General features: G+C 34.0%; 2 protein-coding genes and 1 long non-coding RNA gene across 10 annotated transcripts in view; 2 read left to right on the plus strand and 1 right to left on the minus strand.

The window, feature by feature from the left end:
- The window catches only part of LOC101886298 (uncharacterized), a 68,901-nt gene that overhangs the window by 17,457 nt on the left and 35,949 nt on the right, over positions 1 to 15,495 (minus strand). The window lies entirely within an intron of this gene.
- hoxa13b (homeobox A13b) lies at positions 3,885 to 5,811 on the plus strand. The gene is given in 2 exon segments (NM_131194.2): positions 3,885 to 4,561; positions 4,946 to 5,811. Coding segments are annotated over 2 exon segments (870 nt in total). The 5' UTR covers positions 3,885 to 3,933; the 3' UTR covers positions 5,188 to 5,811.
- hoxa11b (homeobox A11b) lies at positions 13,099 to 14,702 on the plus strand. Its single transcript, NM_131147.1, is given in 2 exon segments — positions 13,099 to 13,717; positions 14,470 to 14,702. Coding segments are annotated over 2 exon segments (852 nt in total).

Genomic DNA, 15,495 nt, shown 5'->3' on the forward strand with positions numbered 1-15,495 from the left:
GACACGAGCTCCAGGTCTGGTAGAAATAGGATAATGTGTACTGCTAAGATTTTGAGTATAGTGTAGTTAGGTTTAACTACGTGAAGAATTGCAGCATGCCATCTGAGACCCTACTATCTGTATTTTGCGAAGAAACATGTTTGATAGCTCAAAATAAATGAGAATATATGAGAATCATTTATTTACATTAAAACGTCTCACTCGTCGCCTTTGATTCAAACCTATTTTTTTCATATTTTGTGTTGTTCCATTAAACAAAACGTGTACAGGTCATTTTTACTTGTGACATATTAAACCTCATATACTTTGACCAAACTTTTGTAGTAAAACAAATTCAAAATGACTGTAGCCTATGAAATCACTTTTATTGGCATTTATTTCAGCACTTTGTCCAAAAAACTATTTGTTTAGGTAACTATTATCTGCGTGTATAATTGTAGGATATCTTTTAAAAAAGAGAGAATTGGAATAGGTCTATGAATTATGCATAAGCAATAATGTTAAACTGGTTTCTGAGAATTTATTTAACGGATGTTTGCACTTTGAATCATGAAGTGCCAATAAAACGATTTATTCCAGATTTGATTAAAACAATAACTAAGGTAATGCTATCTTTGTTTTGGTAAACATACAAATGCATTACTGAAATATATATAAATTTTGTATTTTTATTTGTAAAGGCTCAGGTTTTAATTACTACGCAATACTGATGGCTGGCGAAATTTCAGCACAGAGAAACACAAAATACACAAACCAATTCTCCCAATAATTAAGGTTTATGGGAAACAATGTTTAGGCAATTATATTGATGTAAAAATACTGTGAATAAACTAAGTTTTACATTTTTAAATCAAATTAATATCTTCAATATTAAACCCGCAAATATTAACTACTGGTTCGCAAATAATGACAGTCATATGACTATGCTAGATGTAAAATATTTATCTTAATTTTTTTGAGGGACGGGTTAAAGGTGATAATGATTTTCGTATACTTATTGGATGCACTGCATTATTATTATTATTACTATTATTATTATCCTGCATTAAATTGTGAAAAATTATACAAATATGCTAAGTAATTATGTTTTTCTCCATTATTAGGGAGGCTATGTGTTTTCAGATGTGTCTGGCCATTTTTATTCCACCCGTATCGTTGTTTTCGTTTGGAAATGTATTTCTGAGCTTTTTCAGAACCTAAAATTTTAAACAACTATTTACAAGTTATCGTTATTTAATGAATAAATAAATATTTAAATGGACATTAATTCTGATCATAGTATTTTAAACTAAGTTTCAATTAAATTTATTTAGCAAAATATTATAATAAAATCACAAATAATTAAAAAGGTCTGCAGTACCAATAAGTGTGTGATATTGCGCAGTTACATTATTTTTTAAGCATGGTAAGATTTGCAGCCATACTGTGTTGTTCTCTAGCAGTAGACAACACAAAATAAGACCTCAAGGCTTCGTGGCTTTCAAATATTTACATTTAATACATGTAGTACAGCTGTCCCGACTTTGACTTTATTGGTTTTGGTTTTATTGGGCCTATTCTAAATTATAATTATTTTAAATTCAATTACTTGCCATAACGATTTTCAAACGTCTTAAACGCTTAGCAGTAGAAAATAAGCATTTTAATAAACATCATCTCGAGGCCTTACATGCTATTTGATTGTGTACATGTAAAATGTTCTTCACATTAGGCCATTCGTATAGCTATAATCGCAGTGCTGTAACAAACAACAAGACAGCTGTGTTTAAGTCCAAGCTTGAGGAAACAATTGATTTTTAATGTTGTAGAATGACGCAGTCCGTTTACGGTCGCCTCTCCTTCGTGGTGAAATTAGCAATGGACCGAATCTTTTGTCTAGTAGAGCAACCGTTCTCACATCCGTCTTCCATTGTGAGAGGGAATCTTAATGGCTCAAGAAACCTTAAAAAGATCAAATAGTGACTTGGCGCCTAACATGCCCGTGTTTCTACGCCACCAGCGAGGTTATTTCCTGTGTAACTCTGCTGGATAGTGAGCGTATACAAACAGCTGCTTCTCGCTTACTAAAAATTGCATCGTTCTCTAACCTTGTAATGTTGTAATGTCTGTGTTCTTGAAAAACATTGTTGTTGTGTGTTACAATAATTTGCAGATTTAGAAGAAAGTAGTTTAGAAGTTCTTTTTTTTAACTAAATGCAAGGCTGCCAAGGCTGATTTTATTGTGTTATGAGAGAAACAGCGGTTTGCAGAAAACGGTAAAAAATAAAAAATAAAAAAAAAAATAAAAAAAAAATATATATATATATATATATAAAATATATATATATATATATATATATATATATATATATATATATATATATATATATATATATATATATATATATATATATATATATAGGCCTTATGTTATCCGTAAACTATTTTTATATGTTTTAACATAGCCTAAATGTTTTTACAAATAGCACAATTTTGGGGAAAAGAACCATATTAAAATATTTCATTTCAAAATGTAGGGGATTTGATAATTTATTTACCGAAACAAAAAGTACACTTTTAAGTACACCTATATTGTCTATTAAATTAGATGTATATATATATATATATATATATATATATATATATATATATATATATATATATATATATATATATATATATATATATATTAAAGTAGCATATGTCGTGAGAAAGGCTACTATCTTATCCTCCGTGCTAATTTCAACTGAATTAAAATACGATTGATAACAATTAGATCATGATGTGATGTGATGTATCCTATAGGGCATTAGTAATCGACCTATTTAACACTAATGACCTAAAAGACGGTGATAATTAATATACTTATCACAATAAGAATAATTATCATAATATTACAAAGCTTTTCTTTACTCTGAAGTTTTTCATAATAAATCCAGCAGTGCCAAACCGGTGGCATCGCTTCCAAACCCGCATAATGCAAACATAGGATCAAAACACGATCATGCTAAATTCGTGGCATCACAAACAGTATACCTTTGTGTTCCTGTTTACAATGCACTCGGAGATGTGTGGTTGTTTCCTGTCAGACGGTCTAGCCTTCAATGACAACAAGGGCCCTGACTAGACTGCAACTTTCAACTTGACCTTGGCCTCCAGCCGTGTGAAACTCATATGCAAACGAGTCTTGCCAAATTGTGGCTGGATTTCTAGCCGTATAGAGTAATAAACTGGTGGTCAATTTCATAAAGTGTGATTTGTTATTTGAGAATTTCATGAGCTTACAATGGTCAATTATATTACAGTGAGGGTTCACTGTAGCGGTGCAAAATTTTGTAGAGCAAAAAAAAAATAATAATAAAATTCGTAAAATTATCGAAAATTGACATTTTAAGAGTTTTTTTTTTTTTGGTGACTGAATAAACTGACACATCATAATGTCTTGGATCGAAGACTAAAATGAGACTTCCTTTTCTAACAAAAAAGTGCTTAACTATTAATAACATAGTAAGTCTAAAACGCAACAATTTTTGCAATATTAATTGTAAAATTGTATATTTCCATTGCTTTTATTTGTACTTTAATACATGGTATTATTATTTACGAATCTTACTGAAAATCCGGTAAGAAGACAAGTAATATCCCATTGTGCAATGGAATGCCACTTGGCCTCCTCTTATGAAGCTTATCATTAGAATCTTTACAGCTATTTTTGACTAAATCCCACCACTTTGTTTCAGTTCAATGCATTACGTTTGTCATGCTAGATTGGCGTTATCTCTAGTTTAGACGTTTATCAACCTCTTTGCATGTCACGTGCCTGCTCTCGTCCAATAACAGTTGGATCCTGACGCACGCGGGGCGCATGGGTATCTGTTACTCCACTGATCCACAGCTTCTCTTTCAGTCTTGGGGAATTCTAAAAGAGCTGCTGGGCTCCATGTAGGGCGTGCTATGACAGCGTCTTTACTCCTCCATTCCCGCTGGATTGACCCGGTGATGTTTCTCTATGACAACGGTTTGGATGATATGAGCAAAAACATGGAAGGATTTGTGGGAGGCAATTTTGCTGCGAACCAGTGTAGGAATCTCATTGCCCATCCGTCTACTTTGGCTCCGAGTACAACCTACACATCGAGTGAGGTGCCAGTGTCGGGCATGGGAGAGCCTGTCAAACAATGCAGCCCGTGTTCGGCCGTGCAAAATACCCCAAGTGCTTCTTTGCCCTATGGATATTTTGGCGGCAGCTATTACCCGTGTAGGATGCCCAAGTCCTGCACGCAACCCACCACATATGGAGAAAAATACATGGACACTTCTGTTTCTGGAGAGGAGTTTCCTTCTCGAGCAAAGGAATTTGCTTTCTACCAGGGCTACTCGTCTGGCCCTTACCAGCCTGTACCAAGTTACCTTGACGTGCCAGTTGTACCTGCGCTGAGCGCTCCTTCGGAACCGAGACATGAATCTCTACTGCCTGTGGAAACGTACCAGCCGTGGGCAATCACTAACGGGTGGAGCAGTCCAGTGTACTGCCCGAAAGATCAAACACAGTCAAGTACCTTGTGGAAATCGTCTATCCAAGGTAAAATGCTGCATCTCTGCTTCATTGCCAATAAATCGTTCACAAATGCTTAAGCATAAAAAAGTAACCTTTAGGCCCTGAGAAAAACGAGACTATCTAATAGTTATTTGAAACTGATATTTAAAAAAGAATTAACTTGATATTACTAATTCTTAATGTTAAAAGTAGACTGAAAAGGTTTGTGATTCACAGCAGTTCCTACAACATTTCCGCACACTTATTTATGTGTGCTTTATTCGACGTATGTATTTTCGTTGGTTGCGCTGCCTCGGAGACACACCATTGTGTTATTACATTTTGCGCCCTATTATTTGATACTCTGCAATCATTATCATCTGTTTTGGCAATGACTTTTTCTTATTTTGGATTTGATCTGACCCATAGATACCGTGTCAGGTACCGATGGAGCCTCAGTACGTCGAGGGAGAAAGAAGCGGGTTCCCTACACCAAGGTTCAATTGAAGGAACTAGAACGAGAATATGCCACAAATAAGTTCATCACAAAGGACAAACGAAGAAGGATATCTGCTCACACAAACCTGACCGAGCGACAAGTGACCATCTGGTTTCAGAACAGGCGGGTAAAAGAAAAGAAAGTGGTCAACAAGTACAAGGGCATCAGTTAAATCCTGGAGATTATTAAAACTGAAATACAAAAAGTGGTGTAAATGGAAGGACAATCACCATTATTTATTCTGAAATCCATTCCACCATCTGTTCCACGTCACGAGACTATGCGGAGATGCGCAGGAGGGAAAATGTAAATTTCAATTTCCTGTGTACATATTGCCAAGACACTGACATTGATCAAACGCAAAGATAGTGCTCAAGAACAGTGTATCCATATTCACCACTTGATTTTTCTTTCCTTTTTAATATATAACTTTCTTTCAAAGACGTGGAAAGAATGTAAATTCATTAATGCCCTTTCAACACAGTGAAAGAAAATCAGTGAAGTAAACGAAGACAAATCCTTGCAATTCGTGTTTTTATTTTAATTTACTTTTAAAACATCACCTTTCCATAAAAAAACAACTGTACATTTATGACTGTGGATTTGCATGCTACGTGAACTGTACACTAAAGTTACCCTAAACAATGACAAAAAAGCTGTTTGCGCTTTAATTTTCTATTAATTTAATTTTTTTAATCCCGTGCGTACGTTTGTAAATACGAAGTTGCTTTCAGGCACCTGCAAAGTATAAAAATCATGTGTTATTGCAGACAGTATACAAATAAAACGCCCCATGTAATGTTTTTTTTTCACAATTTTCTTTGTATCTGTAGCCTGACTTTTCTTTTGTCAACATTTACGTCAAAAAGGTTTAACATAAACTGTTTTGCTCTTTTAAATGCATTTATGTAATTCTACTTTTATTAATGAATATGTAAAATATATGTCAGCTACTAATATAAATTGGCAAGTAGGTTAATGGCTTTGATTAATGTTTTTACCATTGATAAGGGATATCTAGAACAAATGCTCTGCAAAAGTAATTCTTCATGAGTTTGGCCGTGCCGCCATCTAGTGGCACAACTATGCATTTGCATTGACTTAATGCTATTGGGTGTTGCTCATCATCGAAGTATTAGATAACATCTGAAATTTCATTGCACCATGCAAATTAAGCTATTTGAATCTTTAAAATAAGGTATAAAAAATATGAACGAGTAGTGCGTGAAAGTCGGAGTACAAGTAATAAGTCTAAGGGCTTGATATTGGTGGTATAGGCTTTACGTAAATGTACTTCTTCATACCGGTCATGCTTTATTTACCCACGACCTAAACTTAGCTCAAATAGTGATTCCCACTTTAGCTTTTAAGTTGTAGGCTTTACTGCTTTTAATCTAAGGTTTGTCGTGCACTTTTTCCAAAACAATAGATTTACTCTTACCTTACAGAATTTCACATTTAAACAAACAAGTAGGCAATTTATGCCCATTTTTAGATTATCATGAAACAATACACTCTAATACAAACGAAACACAAATACAATACAAACAAACAAAACCAAAAATAAAATAAACACGTAAACTTATTCCAAACGTTTACTGAAATCAAGATTCAAATTGAACCAAGAAACAACTAAAAGCAAACTTAAAAAGAAAATGATTGAACAGACGTGTTAAGAACTTCCAAAAAATATCTAAAGAAATCAACAGCTATTAGACAAATAACATTTTAGCGTTTTACGCAACTAAGTTTCGGATTAATATTCATGATTTAAACTTATATTTCCTACCCATATTTTGTTTTTGGATATTGGAACGTGGCTTAAATACGAAAGGGGGGTTTAAAATTTCAAAACATTAAAAATGGTATGTAGTTTATTTTTCATTTGCGCCGTGTTTATTGTTTTTTTCTGATAAATACTTTAATATTTTTCTTTTTTTAAACCATGGTTTACAAAAGACACTAGAATATCTTATAGACAAAAAATGCTTTTAGAGCAAAAATATTTTGATAAATATATATCAGTGCAGCACCTATTTACACAATAATTGTATCTTTTGCCCATTTATCCGCAAGAAGTAAAACCCATGAACACACACACACACACACACACACACACACACACATATATATATATATATATATATATATATATATATATATATATATATATATATATATATATATATATATATATATATATATATATATATAAAGTCAGAATTATAAGGCCCCCTTTGAATTTTCTTTTTTTTCCTTTTTTAAATATTTCCCAAATTATGTTAGACAAAGCAAGGAATGTCTGATAATATTTTTTTCTTCTGGAGAAAGTCTTATTTGTTTTATTTCGGCTAGAATAAAAGCAGTTATTAATTTACTTAAACAACATTTTAAGGATAACATTTTCTAGCCCCTTTAAGCTACAATTTTTTCGACTATCAAAAGAACAAATTATTGTTATAAAATTAGTTGCCTAATTCTTGGTGTTAAAAAAAATCTGCTAAACAGAAATTGGGGAAAAAAATAAACAGAAGGGCTAATAATTCTTACTTTAACAGTGTGTGTGTGTGTTTATATATATATATATATATATATATATATATATATATATATATATATATATATATATATATATATATATATATATATATATATATATATATATATATAGTTGAAGAATTATTAGCCCCCTGTATATTTATGTTAAACGAAAAGATTTTTTAACACATTTGTAAACATAAATTCTAATCACTAATTTCTAGCAACTGATTTCTTTAATATCCGCCATGATGGCAGTACATACTAAATGTTTTTCAAAATACTAGTATTCAACTTAAAGTAAAATTTACAGATTTAATTGGATCAATTAGGCTGACTAGGCATGTTATTGGTAAATATTGGTAATTAGGCAAGTCATTGTATAGCAATGGTCTGTTCTGTAAACAGCTGAAAAAAATTGCTTAAGAATGCTAATAATATGGACCTTAAAATGGTTTTAAAAATAACCTAACACACACACACACACACACACACACACACACACACACACACAGCAATAAGTGGAAATAATTAGGGCGAATGGCAGTAGGTAGTGCTGTTGCCTCACAGCAAGAAGGTCGCTGGTTCGAGCCTCGGCTCAGTTGGCGTTTCTGTGTGGAGTTTGCATGTTCTCCCTGCGTTCGCGTGGAATTCCTCCGGGTGCTCCGGTTTCCCCCAAAGTCCAAAGACATGCGATACAAGTGAATTGGGTAGGCTAAATTGTCCATAGTTTGTGTTTGTGTGTGTGTGTGTGTGTGTGTGTGTGTGTGTGTGTGTGTGTGTGAGAGAGAGAATGTTTGTGTGGATGTTTCCCAGAGATGGGTGGCGGCTGGAAGGGCATCCGCTGCATAAAAACTTGCTGAATAAATTGCGGTTCATTCAGCTGTGGCTAATACAACTATTGTCAAACAATCTGATACACTGAATCGTTCATTTACGTTTATTAAAATGCTCGTTGTTACTCTTCTTGACTCTACACATGTTCATTTAGCAATACAATTTGTCGCTTCCATTTACCATTATAAAAGTTAATTCATGTGTCCCTGTAAAAAGAAAGTTTTCAGTAATAACTACTAATGAAAATTATCTCTATGTGGGATCTGAAGGCAAATTATGAGCTGTCGCTTCTATAAGCGTCTGGGTAGATGCAAAATGTGGAGGCAGAGGTAAATGGACGGGATTCACAATTTGCGTTTCAGTTTCATTAAACCCCTGCAGGGTGCAGTCATTTCAATTTGGACTGTGCTGCCACCCAAAGGCACTAAAATAAATTACATTAGCAAACCATAGCAGCTCTCAACTTTGGAGATGGTTTGTCATGTGTAAATTAAATTCAGATAAAATTTTGCTATTCCAATTAGGCCTACATTCAGACAACCTTAATATCATTATCACATCGCTATTAAAACTTAGCTCCAATCAAAGAAAATGTGATGTTTATTGCACTACTTTCAGAAAAAAGGCTATATTCTTTTTTTCAAACGTGCGGATAATGTAGGAGGATGCCTCAATAAGTTGAGGAAATGAAATCTTCAGAAATTACAATTGTTTCCTTCAATCCAAATTAAAGCCATAGCGACAGAAAATCAATTATTGCCCCTTTGAACAACAACATTTCGCTATAGAACGATTCAACATACAAATATTTATACATTTTCATAAATCAAAAATAGCTAAATAACTCACCCGGTGTTTTACAAACGCTTGATAACAAAGTCAAAGCATTTCTTCACGTTATTAAAAAAGCAACCAACGAATTGGAAACTATATAGAAAATCTCATGGACATTCAGGTTTGAATTTAAACTTTTATTTAAAACGCCTTTTGTCTAATTAACAGAAAATATTACGATCAAAATATTAACGGACATGCCTCCCGCATGCTGTAAAATGTTTTAATCATTATTACGCATATTTTAAGTTTTTTTTTTTTTTATCTGTGACGGGCGTATAGCGGTTTTTATAGCTACAATTCCCCTTTGTTGTTTTTCAGTCAGGTCTGCACTTTACAAAATTCTTTAAAGTTGTTTTAAAAGTCAGTGTGGAATTAACATTAATACTCATCAAACTTCACCGAGGAAGTGCAAGACAAAAGTTGTGTTTAGACTCATCCATTTCCACCTAAATACATTTATTTAACACACACACACACACACACACACACACACACACACACACACACACACACACATATATATATATATATATATATATATATATATATATATATATATATATATATATATATATATATATATATATATATGAAGAGTTCAGAGGCAAAAACCTCTAAATGCCGTCTGAAATTCTGCTCTAAAATAAGCATTTTTATCAGGATACTGCGTTTAGGTTCAGTAATATCACATTTATGGCAAAGAATGTGCCCTTTTCTTGGTCTTTAAGGTAAAATAACTTAACAAAAACAAAGGAGGCTGAAAATGTTCATTTTCGATGAAAATTTGAGACGGCACTTAGAGGATTTTGCATCTGAACTCTTCATATAGTGTTACATCTATCTATCTATCTATCTATCTATCTATCTATCTATCTATCTATCTATCTATCTATCTATCTATCTATCTATCTATCTATCTATCTATCTATGTCCTGCACTGCGACAAAAGAATGAAAAGAGAATCCTTGTGCCAATTTAAATGCACCAAAGCGTATATTCTCACTGACAATAATATCACAATATTTTAATTATTTAAATTTAAATTATCATTGCCACTTATTGGCATACTTCTTCTGAAAATGTAAAATGTTCTATGAGTTCGACAAATACATAATTTAAAAAAGGATCCATGCTACAAAATATATAAATAAAATAATTAAGTCATATAATAGTACTGTTTATTTCAACATTTCATTACATTAATTTACAATGCACGTTCTATATTTAAGAATGTATAATTACGTTTGCAAGTAATTGTAGATAATTTGAAGACATCTAGATTTGATCTTAAAATATATATACGTTTAAGTGCAGTTAGTGTTTTGAACTTTATTGCATACGCAAAAATTTGTGCGAGTTGTATCGCATGTATACAACTGAACTCCTAACAATTCAGTTAATTTTGGAGAAGGAAAAGCCACACGTTTTCAAAGTGGATTTAAATAAACGTTTAAGAGAACAAATTTAGGTTGTTCTTAATACATGAAGTGATGACAAATTGACTTAGACTGTACCAATTACATGTGCTTCACAAGAAAGAAGTGCTAACTTCCAGTGCGAAAAAGTTGTGGGTTATTTGCCTAATTCCTACCCTAATTCGGTTTGTAAAAAAAACAATACTAAAAAATGCCAAAGTTTCGTGCAGTAGTAGCCGACAACTGAAAATTAATTCCTGGCACTGTTTGCTCTGTGAACTTACTACTTGCTAGCTATGTACAATTGACCCTCTCATTTTTACGAACTTGGTCTTGTTCACAAATTCTTACATTTTCAATAACTAAATTTAAAGTTTGTGGAGTTTATTACTAGAGTCATATTGAGTCATGCGTGGCCCAGCACAATCAGCAACGCTGAACATCCTTTTTTACAATGTACACTAATAATAACAATATTGTAGTTTCCAATCAAGCATGCATAACTTTCAAATTACATGTGAATTCGGTTTTGACCTGGAAGATGTGCTAAAAACATGACTCTCACCCGATACAACGCACGAGGCCGTTGTCTCTCTTTAATATACTGTTACCCGTGACTTCAGGTCTCATTGAAGTTCACGAATTCCAAGTAGGTGGCGTCTCATGATCACTCTCCGACGGCCATGGCTCGTCTGAGCTGACAATGGCTGGAGGAAGAAACCAAGAGCACCATAAAACCACGTCTGTCTTGGCTTTATTTTTTGTTGCCTCCCCAGCTCAAGATTACTCATTAAACAAACTGATTCCAGAAAACGAAATCAGCGTTGACAATATTGTTAAACCATTAAAAATCTCATCCCATCGTTTTCGTTGTTGAACATGGTTGCATAAACACTTACTAGAAATGTGTAGTCACATTTTTCCATATTACTAAATACATAAAAGTGGTCATGTTGTCCAGTCTACTAATATATATATATATATATATATATATATATATATATATATAAATATATATATATATATATATATATATATATATATATATATATATATATATATACACACACATATTAATACACACACACACGGGCGCGCGCATACGTCCGCATTTGGACATGTTAGGCCATTCTTCAAGGTTTTTTTATCCACAAACAATGTTTCTAAGGGGGGCATAGTCCAAGTTAAAACTTTATGGGCCTCAACTTGTTTTCAAGCCGCTTTACTTGATTATGCTTATTGCCTAGCTAGGGCAAATTATGCCATTTTCTTGCCCATCTACATAAGCCTAAAGTAAAACAAATTGAAAGGAAAACGCGTGTTTATAAATTATGCATATGAGAATACACATTTTCAACATAGTCAATTGTCTTTTTAAATAAATGAAATACTGAAACATAAAATAAATAAGTACTGGGGTGGGTGCACACGTACACAAAAACGTGTTTCGAATACTATTCATGTTTATCGCACATGGCGTTTAAAGAAAGACTTGTTTATAGACTTGAAGGAACGTGTACTTTGGTCATATCATAAAAAATATGTTTTTATATTGTCATTCTAGCAAATATGGAAATCAAACATAATGTTTCGTAATTATAAAATGTTAATCTAGCCCCGCGTCTTTTTGGAAAATCAATTTGCTCTTTAACATTTTTACTCTGTGATCACAGTTAAAACAAATGTTTTATTTCTGTCTGAGTAGTCTAAATGTAGAAACACGTACGCAAAATTTGGTAAAGATCTTAATATAGGGCTTAAATGCGTGGGTAAAAGCACGCTGTTTTCTTACGCCTACTGGCTGAAGATTTTTTTTATGTTGAAAATAATTCTGAACTGATTATCGGAAAAGAAAGGCAAATATATGACTCTAAAAGACAATTGCATTTTAATTTCCCCACACAGCCATATCGTTATGTTCGATTTACTTTATTAGAGGGAGCTATCAATTAACAACATCTCTTGTGAATACAAATGTGCATATCGATGCGAAAGCCACTTTTTGTTTCTTCTTGGCATTTTATTTTTACTGGTTATAGAGAGTAAGAGCAACACGAGATTTAACAGAACAAATCTATAAACATTAGAAGCCATGGTAATACTAGTGATCAAGCGCGTTGTCTGTTAGGCATGCGGATGGGTTACAGCAATCCAAAGTGTCAACATAACCAACTGTGGTCCACACTGCATGCACACGTTCATCAATGAAAGGATCGCTCACTCCTCGACTTGAACATTTGCACATGTTGGCATACAATATTCTAAGAGGTACATGTCAATTTCTGCCCTTGGTCACATGACTGGCGCTCTCTGGAATGGATGGAGATGGATCTCCACGTCAGCTCACGTCTCAAAATTTCAGCTCGGCGGATCTGCTTCAAAGCCACTGAAGCTGAAGCAGCTCTGTACTACGATGCGAGGCAGTACTATGGTTGTGGATTGCCCAACCAAGTGTTATGATGGATTTTGATGAGCGGGTACCCGTTGGGTCCAACATGTATTTGCCCGGCTGTACTTATTACGTGTCTGGAACGGACTTTTCCAGCCTTCCTCCTTTTCTGCCCCAGACCCCGTCTTCTTGCCCCATGACATACTCATACTCCACGTCCAGTTTGCCACAAGTTCAGAGCGTAAGAGAGGTATCTTTCAGGGACTATGCTATTGACACGTCCAGTAAGTGGCACTCCAGGGGGAATCTGCCACACTGCTACGCGACCGAAGACATGGTGCACAGGGAGTGCCTGTCCAATCCAGGGACTTTGGGAGACATGCTATCGAAAAATAACTCGGTTCTCTACCACTCCAACTCGAGCCACACGTCCAACGTGTACGGCAGCGTGGGGAGGAACGGAGTGCTTCCTCAAGCCTTTGACCAGTTTTTCGAGACAGCATACGGGAACGTGGAAAATCAGCCGACTGAGCATCCGGTGGACAGAGCAACCAGCAAGGCGCCTCCACCCGCAGAATCGGGCAGCGACAGTTGTCGGGGAACAGATGAGACCGAGCGGTGTGAAGAGACAAGCAGCCCGGAGCCATCTTCCGGCAACAACGAAGATAAATTCAGCGGCAGCAGCAGTACGTATAAAAACAGTTGTGTAAGAAAGTTTCTGATGTAACGTGCTGTTGTTAAATGTTTTATATGCTGTTTTATAAGCATATAAGGTTTATAGAGGGCTCTGTATATTTACCCTAACAAAACTTTGTTATAAACGCGTGATCACGTGCTCGAAATTGAAATTGGCCGTGAATGATAGGCCATTTCCCTTTGAGTCTTCAAAAGTATATGCATCCAGGCTTTATTACAGTTTGGGCTATTTGTGCATTTTGAGTGTTATTTAAGTGTTCATAGCTATGCTGTCCTCATTTATTGCCTCCGATGCAGGCACGTTGTACTCAAGGGAATTTAAAGTTTTGTATTATTCCGTTCTTTTTAAAATGTCAAATAATAAATTGTATTACTATTTATCATTTTTGGGTGAAAAGAAATATAGACGAAATTTCTGTATCCTTATTACTCAGCAAACGAGCATGGACCGATTTGTTTTTAAATAACTCGATCCTTCTTTTAAATAATAATAATTTAATGACTGAATGTGTTAGGCTATCCATAAATGACAGTTTATTTATTACAGTCATATTTCTATTAGGGCAGCAGTTTTTTTTTTTGTTTGTTTTTTTTTTTTTTGTGGATAACTTTGAAAAATGGGAAACATTTGAATTAGGTGTATATTCAGTTGTCTCCGCTGCATGCACTTAAAGGCTTATTTCTGTGAAATTAGACTAAATCAGGGTAAAGGTTTTTGACAATTTTTCTTCTTTTCTTTTAGATGGACAAAAGACACGGAAAAAAAGATGCCCTTACACGAAATATCAGATTAGAGAGCTGGAGAGAGAATTTTTCTTCAGTGTTTACATCAACAAAGAAAAAAGGCTACAGCTTTCCAGAATGCTCAACCTCACTGACCGTCAGGTCAAAATATGGTTTCAAAACAGAAGGATGAAAGAAAAAAAATTGAATAGAGACCGTCTGCAGTATTATACCACGAACCCTTTGCTTTAGATCGTCTATTCTTGAGACATCATTAAAGGCGAGATGGTTAATTTCAAGTTCGTGGATGCACATTCCGGCTCCCAGTGACTGTTGCGAGACGAGATGTGGCCTTCATTCCTTTGATAGACTTTTTCATCGATATAAACATAAATGTATATTCTCTGTAATCTTTGCATTTTTAAATGCAAAATTATCATAATTATTATTATGCTATCATTTAGATTTTATCATCCTCCATTCAATTCACTTAAGTAATTATTCAGTTTACAGGGATTTAGTTTTTGTTGTTTTTTATGAGCAATATCTGTAGACAACTTCTGGCTTTTGTGTCATACAGCAGCAATATAGGCAATTTTTAAAATCCATTACGGTGAGGGGAAATGTTTGCGAGGGTGAGATATAAATACAAATGAACAAGAATGTGGATTTTAATGTTACATGTTCTGAACGTGTTGTGTGTATATTATTAGAATATGTTCCTACTCATTCGATAACGCACATTATGAATATGGCTTAAGCTTTTTGGAAACGAATTGTATCATTCGCGCTATATTCTCTTATACTTGAACTGTGTGGACTTTAAATTGTATTTGATATAAGTTTCTTTACTGTGCATTGTCCAGTTAATTCAGGTGTCTCGACAACACGTTTGTTCAAAAATACAAAAAAAAATGATGGAATTATTATTTATTATTAACGAATATTGGACATTTTCACAAAGCAATAACTGAACCAGCACGCAAACTGCTTTGTAATGCATTGTAATTTCTTTAAGGAATTCTGTTTCTCCATCTTTTCTCTA

The sequence above is a fragment of the Danio rerio genome, chromosome 16 (assembly GCF_052040795.2).
Source record: "Danio rerio strain M-AB ecotype USA chromosome 16, GRCz13ab, whole genome shotgun sequence".
NCBI classification, from domain to species: Eukaryota; Metazoa; Chordata; class Actinopteri; order Cypriniformes; family Danionidae; genus Danio; species Danio rerio.